This window comes from Salvia hispanica, chromosome 5 (genome assembly GCF_023119035.1).
Source record: "Salvia hispanica cultivar TCC Black 2014 chromosome 5, UniMelb_Shisp_WGS_1.0, whole genome shotgun sequence".
NCBI lineage: Eukaryota > Viridiplantae > Streptophyta > Magnoliopsida > Lamiales > Lamiaceae > Salvia > Salvia hispanica.
In genome coordinates, this window is record NC_062969.1 from 8,111,649 (window position 1) to 8,120,455 (window position 8,807).

Here is an 8,807-nt window from a genome sequence, read left to right on the forward strand (position 1 = left end):
TCATATGAAAAATGTTTGTGTGATAGAAAGTGATGTATATCGAACATGTTATGTATAGAGCTATTAAAAATGGTGTATATTTGGTTAACCTAATTTAGCTCAAAATATAAATCAGTCTATAGTTCTATAATATACTCCAACAAAGTTGGTCCTCAGTCACATAATGTAAAACATACATATCATATACAATAGAAACAAATCACTAATTTTTTGATAATAAGTTGTTGATTTTTAATCATTTAACTAAACATATTCAAACTTGCATTTATTAGTATATAACTGGGCCTTCACACTTTGATAGTGTTAACTACATGATTTCAATATAATTTCCCATTCAGAAAAATAAAAATCTGAATCTAGCAGAAATTTTAAATTTCGAATCTCGTTTATGCATTATTCCTAAAATATAAAAATATTGTATTAAATATTTGAATAGAGTATAAAATACATAGAGTTCCACTGCATATCATAATGAGTGTACGTTACTTTCTCCAAGGAGAGGAATATATTTTAAAATTTGAAAAAGAGAGAATTGGATCACACCAGCTCACATTCCAACCAATCATCTCTCTCTTTTCCCCCTATTTCTCTCAACATGATTTAACCCCCCAATAAATCTCTTCAAAAATCTGCAAATCCCATATTTGATTTCTGTATTTAAATCCTCCGCCATTGTTTGCCACTGCGCCGCCGCCGGATTATTCTCACATTTCCACCTCAGCTTGATAAAAGCCGAATCACATTAGATTTATCAGTATTTATCAGTAGATTTTCCCTCTTTGGATTTGGATTTCAAAATTTCGATTGATTCTCGCAATGTTATGCGGGAAAAGTCCGGTTAAAGGGGGCGGTGGATCCACGGCGGCTGTGTATCTCAACGTGTATGATCTCACCGCCATTAATGGCTACGCTTACTGGCTTGGCCTCGGCGTCTATCACTCCGGTGTAGAAGGTCCGCTCTCTCTCTCTCTCTCATTCGTTGATTTGAAAATCAGTAATTGCATTAATGAAGCTGTTTTTTTAGAATGGTTAAATCAATCGGATTTGAAAATGATGTTTCGTCTCACAAATTGAAACATCGTTTTCGGTTTCGATCTCAAATGAGTAGCTATAGCTGAAGATTATGATCCGTGCAAAACCAGATCTAAATCTGGTGAACAGAATTAATGATTTTTTGATGATTGAAAAAATTGGCAGTTCACGGAGTGGAGTATGCATTCGGAGCTCACGAGTATCCAAGCACAGGAATTTTCGAAGGAGAGCCGAGGCAGTGCGAGGGATTCACATTTCGAAAGTCTATCTTGATTGGATGGACTGATATGAGCCCTACGCAGGTGAAAGTTTTGATGGAGCAACTTGCTGTGAAATACAGAGGAAATGCATACAATTTGATCAGCAAAAACTGCAACCATTTCTGCAATGATGCCTGCATCAAACTCACCACCAATCCCATCCCAAATTGGATCAATCGCCTTGCCAGAATTGGTCAGTCCTATTTCCTTTTCTTTACCATCTTTGACCTTGTTTGGTTGGTCTTCTCGTACATGTCACGTGTATATTGATTAATGCAGTTAGTTAGTAAATTAGATAATACTATAAAGTTGGAGACTTTGGGTTATATGAATCAGATTAAGGCTAATTAGAAATAATATTCTTGATTTTATTTAGGTTTTCTTTGCAAATGCATCATACCAGTGAACCTAAACTCCACAAAAGTTGGACACAACAACAAAGTGCAGGACAATGTTGGTGAAGGGGTGAAGAAGAAACTCAAAAGCAGCTCAAATTCATCATCTTCTTCATCCTCCCCTCCTCCCACCGTGGCCGCAGCTAGCAGAAGCTCGTTGCTGGCATCATAGCCTCCTCCAGTGGGGTTCTTGAGTTGAATACAAACTAGAGGTCCCGTCCCAACAGCTATAGCAAATATTGAATGAGGGGAAATGTATGTTCTGTGTCGATTCTTTGTGATCTTATTATAATGCTGACTTTGACAGCCAATGTAAACTTTTCATCTCATAGATGCCCTACAAAGCTCTGTATATTTACACACCACACACAAAAAGGGGCTTTTGCCCTTCTTCTTTGATGCGAGTTTAGATGATCTACTCTCGTGTGATACATACAAAGAGCTAGGGCTTACTTAGATCAATGGCTCTCAAGGATTTGCCCTGTGTTCTCACTTGTAACTACTTTCATCTCAATCAAGGCACCTTTTTTGATTTATCTAGCACCAAACTTTATTTTTTCTTCTATGTCTTCTATCTGTAGCTTATTTAATTTCAAAGAATACCTGCAATTGGGGCCTACCTTCTACACCAACCGATCAAAGCCAACCATCACTATCAAATCTCTTCAAAATTTGATTCAGGAGCAACCATCAGTACTTAAACTTATTAAGGCTAGACATGGAAAAATCATGACAAAAGAAATTATACATAGCAAGGAAATTTTGTTTGTACAGGTAGAGAAGGTCCTAAATCAAGAAAACTGCAAATATAATCAATAGCAAGCTATCAGTTTGTCATCAATTTCATGTCCAATTTCAAGTGAAGAAGACAAACAATCACAATCAATATCTAGGGAGCAGTAGGAACAATGTTAGCAGCTGTTATCCTGCTTGTAGGTCCTATCGAGATATTCGCAAAGTGCATGGTGCACCAAATGTATACTTTACTTTGAGGCACACGTGCAGGTAACGATCAGATGTCACCCAACACGGCATGAACTTAACTTCACTTGGATCTTATCCAATCAACAAAATTGTCCAGGATCAAAGGCCATGCGTGATCTGGATCATAATTGCTAAAATCTGGAAAACTGATCTGTTACAATATCATCAACCAATATCGTTAAATAAACCATAGTAATTATATTCCTAGAATGACGGTCAACAAGAAAAGTCGTCACAGTAGTTCTAGATGTCTGGATTTGTTTAAGATATAACTGGATCATCAACATACCTCGTTGCAGAACCGATAGAAACCCATCCACTGATCCATGTTAATAACCTTGTAATCAATCTGTATCTGTAATCAGCCACATATGTAATGAATACTTTTGTAATAATGACATAAATGAATGTGTGCTTATTCAGATATTCTTCCATATATATATTTCCATCAACTGTGTTTATAACTTCATGACTATTGCTTTGAGGGACTTTAATATATCCGGTGATAGATGTAAACGAGGGGTCTAAAACGTTAAACCTTTGTGCATAAATGAAGTAGAAGAAAACAGACATGGAGAAATCTCTATTATGATTGTACGATCAATCGTTTTGAACGTATGAATCATGCAAATGGACAGCAATATGGTAAAATGGAGTACCTTCAGATACTGATTAAGTGCATCCACTTGAGGATGGAATTGTGACCCGAGAACGAGATCCAGCAGGAGACAAATGCTTTCAATGTCTATGCTTTTTTGCTTCTCCTCTGGAAGAAGTAGAGAACATACAGCACAAGAAGGTCAGAAATAGGAGATAAAGCCTCGAAAACAAAGCTCTGAACGTTTATTCCGAGTAACGTACCAGTCAGGCAATATCTAAAGGCATATGAATAAAAGTCTATGAAGTTTGACGACCTTCTGACCTTTTAAGAGAAAAAGCAAATTCAATCAACAATAAGCACTAGAAGAAAAATTATGGTACCATCATTGTAAGTGCCATAATCACTGGAATTCAGTTTCATTTAAAAACCAGAATGCGACCATAGTTCGTACCTCTTTCTCAAGATCCAGAAGTGCCTTTTTCACTTTAACCATGGTGTCAGCTCTCAGAGCTTTAAAGCCAGTTCGCCACTCATCCTGAAATCCATTGAACTCATGAGAGAAGGTTGATCAAATTAAGTGAAAATAAATAAGATGAATGTTTCAACAAGTCCCTCTGCTTACAGCTATTTAATCTTCTATATACCTCATCAAAACAAGGCATAAGAGACGTACAAATATATCGAAACAAGTGATAAAAATAATTCTTCTCCAACTCTCTTTCTCAAGCATAAGATCCGTAATTTTCCCTTGACAGTACCATAGCAACCTTACAGATAGCGATAAAGCCAAAGAGTTCTACAATTTTCAGATACACATCACATCTAATTACTAAGCACCAAACAATACAAAACCAACTACAGTATACAAATATCAAGCCAATATCAGCGACACATTCTTACATATCCTATAGTTGTCTTAGACCCAAGATTCAATGATATATGAGGCTGGAGAATACACTCTACAAGTTGGGGTAATTGCATTTATATTTAAGTTCCTTATTTAGAGAAACACAATATTCAACTCTCCATTATTGAAAAGAAAACTGAAAGTAGAGAATAGCATCATAGACTATGTTTAAACATTCACCCAACAGGATCTAAGTAGAATATGAAACTACAATAGAACCATTCCTACCAAGGTGAAGTATCCTTGTTTCTCTGCTTGCATTTTCCTAAAATCAAAGTAAACAGATTTCAATATCTGATAAAAAAAATGTTCAACTGTAGTTTACATAAAACAAATACAAGAATAACTCACCAAGCAAGCATTAATATTCTCACATCTGTGTGGTCAAGTTCCAAATCCGAGCACAGTGACTCAATTCCTTCTGGGCTGCTCACAAAAGATAAAAAATCAGGCACGTCCAAGCAAATACATACGAAAGAATAAAACTTGTGATTGAGAATAGGAGCCAAACCAATGAGTACTAACCAGTAGCTAAGAGAATACATAGAACTTACAAGCAACAATAGAGGGCTGAATTACAGCTGAATGGGCTGTTATAAAAATGGTATTCTGTTCTTTAGATACTAAACAGACCCATGGAACTGAAGTGATATTGCTAGAGGAGCAAAATATTCTTCTTCAACTTAGCTAAATTAAATTAATTGGACCTTATGAGGAAAACTTAGGAGATGGACTTATTAGATGTGGTAACTGAAGCAAAATTATCAACCTCTAGATGCCTAAGAGAATGAAATGGACAGATGGAGCTAATAAGGACATGGGAATAGAATTTTCTGGAACAATTTTGATGGAAGTCTATGCCTAACTTTTTCTAAGGATCGTGGAAAGAAAGAAATGCAATTTCCCGCCATTCTCTTGCAATAAAATAGTTACTGATATATATGATACAAATCAAGACTCTGAATTCATAATTTGAAAATGATTATGCGAAACAAATAAAACATTTTCTTAATTCTGACCCATGATTAAAATGTAGTGTAAATTTCAACCTCCAGTGGGTTGCAACAATGAACTTTACTCAGGTTAAAGTACAGAGAAAGCAGATCATATAAGACCAATAATACTTTACAATGCAGATTGAGGGTACTTACTCAATAATACGAGAGGAACTGTTCGCATAATTATAGAAGAGCTGGTCAATCCGCTCTAGCTCTTTAGAGGCTGCTTTACCAGAAGCTGAACCATAGAAAAACATATCTTGCAGTAAGCAAATGAACATAATTGAAAAGAAATAGAAGCATCACAAGATGGAAAATATTACTCATATAGCTGTTCTTCAGTTCTTGCAATTTTCTTTACATAACAAAATTGATAAAATCTACATAACAAAATTGATAAAATCTAGTAGATAACAAAATTGAACAAATCCATGGAGTGTGCGTTATTTACTTACTTAAGACAATTTGTAAAAATAATAGCAAAATTGATAAAATGCAGAACCCTCTCCATGCTAAACTTACAAATATAAGTTTCAAATTAAGTCCTTATCTTTAGCTTTTCCTGTGTAGAAAACAAAGACATAACTATGGTTGTAGTAGGATGCATAATATCTTCAAAGACATCCAAGAAACCACATTATAGGTAAACTAATTGGAAAACTATACTCCGTAGCTTTTGAGTATAAATTCAGCACTGTCAACTAGAACTTTGAAAAGATGGCAGGTTTCTAGCAGTCTTTCAATTATTTGATTCCCGCAATGTCATCGCCCAACACAACACTGCTATCTGTTCCTTTCCCAGATCTAATAATTTAGAGATCTTAGTAGCTAATTCGATTGATGGGATCAGCCTTGTTTTCACAGCCAATTCTCATGACAATCTATGAAATTTAAGACCTTTGATTGCAGTCGTCTAGTACCAAAGTTATCACGTCATGTTTCAATCAATTACTACAAATTACAGAGTGTATCCAACTATAACTCCTACCTCTTGAAGATACAAAACTCAGAAGCTCATTAATCACTATGTTTCTTTCACTTCAACATTTTAAAGTGACAATTAATTATGCTGGCCGTCTACTGTCCAATAATTGATAGCTTATACTACTATCTTCTGAAAGACGATTGAGTTATACTAATTGGCATTATCAATGAAACCAAAGGCAAAGAGCATTACCACCAACCATATGTATAACTAAGTCAACTTACTCCAACAAATTCTTGATAAAAAATCAGAATTTGAAATAAGTAAAAGCAAGCAATGGACATTGTTCATTGCATCGCAAACATCAGTCACTTTTTCAAGCATCTCAAACACAATCACTCAAGGAAAGCATTTAAGACTTCAAATAATCAAATCACACAACGAATTGCATTCCAATTCCACCACCATGCTAGTGAGAATCTACTTGCTCCCATATATTAGATGCCCAATTAATAAATTCTTATTTTGGAGTTAAAAATTAACATGATCAAGGATGTAAAATCAAATCGCCTAAAATAATTCTACAAATACATACATATATGCATCAAGATCATATTTTTCTCCTCACCAAAGCAATTAATTGAACTTGATAAACATCGAACACACCCAAAATCCAAGTAAAATAGAGAGAACCTGCGCGAAAAAGATCCACCGTTGATGAAGCGCCGGAAGATGTCGAATTTGCGGAGCCTTTTTTCGATGAAGTGCGAGGCATATTTTCCAATAACTATCTCGAGAAATTGAACTAGAAAAAAAATCAATAATTTTCACAGATAATTGCCCCTTTTTCTGTTTCTTCGACAAGAGAGAAAAAGAGGGCGTCAGCAAACTGAGGAATCTACTGCTACGAAATCTTCAGAAAGCGAGGAAATTAATATTAAACCAAAAATAAAATTGTATATTTTTCGATGGAGGAATTATTGGAGTAAATATGGAATTCAATTTAAATTGCCTTTATTAATTGCGCTTCGCTGGATTACAAAATAATTGGAAAGATTTTATTTTCTTTTTTTTTTATGCATCTCATTATATCATCAGCAACTGCAGTACTCTGTACTCCTATCCTTTATTTCGTTGACTTTTATGGTTTATTGTTATTAGTGAAAAAGTATTAACTATTAGTTTTTTATTATACTTTAACTTAGTACATCTCCAAAAGAAGGAAGATATATAAAAAAAGCATATCATGTATTTTCCTTTTTAAGAGAAATATATCCTCTCAAAAATTAGCATACTCGAAAGGAAAAAATAATGGAAAGGTAAATTATTTTTAAAAATAAAAAAATTGTACAAGATATATTTCGAGGCAAAAAAAAAAATATAGTAATATCTTCTTAAATACATTCTCCTTAGAGAACGAATTTTCATGGAAAAGGGTAAGTATAATAGTTAGAAAATTTTACCTCCATTAATGCAGAAGTAAAGATACCTCTTTTAAATAAGAAAATGTATAATACTTTCTCAAATACTTTTTTCATTTGAGAATGACTTTTCACGAAAAGAAAGTAAATATGGTAGTTATAAGATTTTATCTCTCCCCTTATAGATGCTACCATTACATATTGATTTATGGAGTTATTCACATTAGTATTAAGAGTTTAGTAGAAAATCAAATTATAAGAGAACTTTACCAATATTGTTGCATGAATGTTACTAGATGGATGACAAGTGCAAAAATTATGACACATGATGTTTATGGAGTGTATTATGATAGCGACTACAAAATATCTAGCTAGTCATATCTAATACTAGTATCTATAAAGATGATTGATAATAAAGTGTGAGAAGTTAGAATGACGAAGACAATGTTGATGAGGTATATAGTTTATTCTAAAAACACTCAAAAATTGCATACTACTATTATTTATATTATGCAATTCATAATCAATTGGTGTGTCCAATTCACTAATTTTTCATTATAGTTGCAATTGGTGTGTCCAATTCACTATTTTCAAAAGTGGCATGTGTTGTAAACAAAGTACTAGTATAAATTACATTGTCATGTTAAAAAGTTTGAACGACTCCTCTCGTTTTATGCAGTCGTAATTGCATGCTTGATTTTAATTTTCTCAAAAATAATAATGGTGGTATTTGTTTGGTGCATACCAGTATGAGAAATAAGATTGTGATAGATTGTGATATTTTTCAATGAGTTAGATATCAATATTATGCTGGCTCACCACTCGCACCACGTGGATTCGAACTCATGACCTTTGGTCCGAGCATCACTCTACTGCCTGAACACATGACTTATAAAATATGTGAGATTCAGATTTATTGGTAAAGTGTTGAGAGTTGTAATCACTTATCTACAAAAGAATTCTGCCATATTATGTACCCCTATTTGTATGATTGGTAGAAACATGCCTATGGCTTCTTCATTAGATATGTACTTGTGTGTATATTTCATTCTAGTCTAGATTATTTGATGATAAAAACATGTAATTTCAAAAGTCAGTCCTCGAAAATTTGTCCCATTTTCCATTTTCTTTCGTCCTCCAAAATTTGTCTCATTTTACATTTTACTTTTTACTATTTTTTGTAGTGGACCTCATATTCCACTAATTCATTCATACTCACATTTTATTATAAAACTAATATATAAAAGTAGGACCCACGATGCACTATTTTTTTCAACTCACTTT

At 33.9% G+C, this 8,807-nt stretch overlaps 2 protein-coding genes across 2 annotated transcripts; one reads left to right on the plus strand and one right to left on the minus strand.

The window, feature by feature from the left end:
* Positions 1-501: 501 nt before the first annotated feature.
* LOC125187702 (deSI-like protein At4g17486) lies at positions 502-2,223 on the plus strand. The gene is made up of 3 exons (XM_048084333.1): positions 502-952; positions 1,198-1,485; positions 1,669-2,223. Exons 1-3 carry the CDS (start codon positions 817-819, stop codon positions 1,857-1,859), a joined length of 615 nt encoding a protein of 204 aa, XP_047940290.1. The 5' UTR covers positions 502-816; the 3' UTR covers positions 1,860-2,223.
* A 194-nt stretch (positions 2,224-2,417) lies between these two features.
* Positions 2,418-7,037, minus strand: LOC125186556 (DCN1-like protein 4). The gene is made up of 9 exons (XM_048082936.1): positions 6,796-7,037; positions 5,331-5,415; positions 4,531-4,605; positions 4,408-4,444; positions 3,724-3,807; positions 3,533-3,593; positions 3,331-3,437; positions 2,961-3,026; positions 2,418-2,822 (listed from the first exon to the last, which is right to left on the minus strand). Exons 1-9 carry the CDS (start codon positions 6,875-6,877, stop codon positions 2,733-2,735), a joined length of 687 nt encoding a protein of 228 aa, XP_047938893.1. The 5' UTR covers positions 6,878-7,037; the 3' UTR covers positions 2,418-2,732.
* Between the last annotated feature and the right edge of the window lie 1,770 nt (positions 7,038-8,807).

Excerpts from the sequence above, each read along its gene's own strand:
- LOC125187702 (XM_048084333.1), top strand. The coding sequence starts at position 817 with ATGTTATGCGGGAAAAGTCCGGTTAAAGGGGGCGGTGGATCCACGGCG. Across the intron at positions 953-1,197 it reads CTATCACTCCGGTGTAGAAG|TTCACGGAGTGGAGTATGCA; the intron begins GTCCGCTCTCTC and ends AAAAATTGGCAG. Across the intron at positions 1,486-1,668 it reads CAATCGCCTTGCCAGAATTG|GTTTTCTTTGCAAATGCATC; the intron begins GTCAGTCCTATT and ends GATTTTATTTAG.
- LOC125186556 (XM_048082936.1), bottom strand. The coding sequence starts at position 6,877 with ATGCCTCGCACTTCATCGAAAAAAGGCTCCGCAAATTCGACATCTTCC. Across the intron at positions 5,416-6,795 it reads GGTGGATCTTTTTCGCGCAG|CTTCTGGTAAAGCAGCCTCT; the intron begins GTTCTCTCTATT and ends TCTATGGTTCAG. Across the intron at positions 2,823-2,960 it reads TCTATCGGTTCTGCAACGAG|ATCAGTTTTCCAGATTTTAG; the intron begins GTATGTTGATGA and ends ATATTGTAACAG.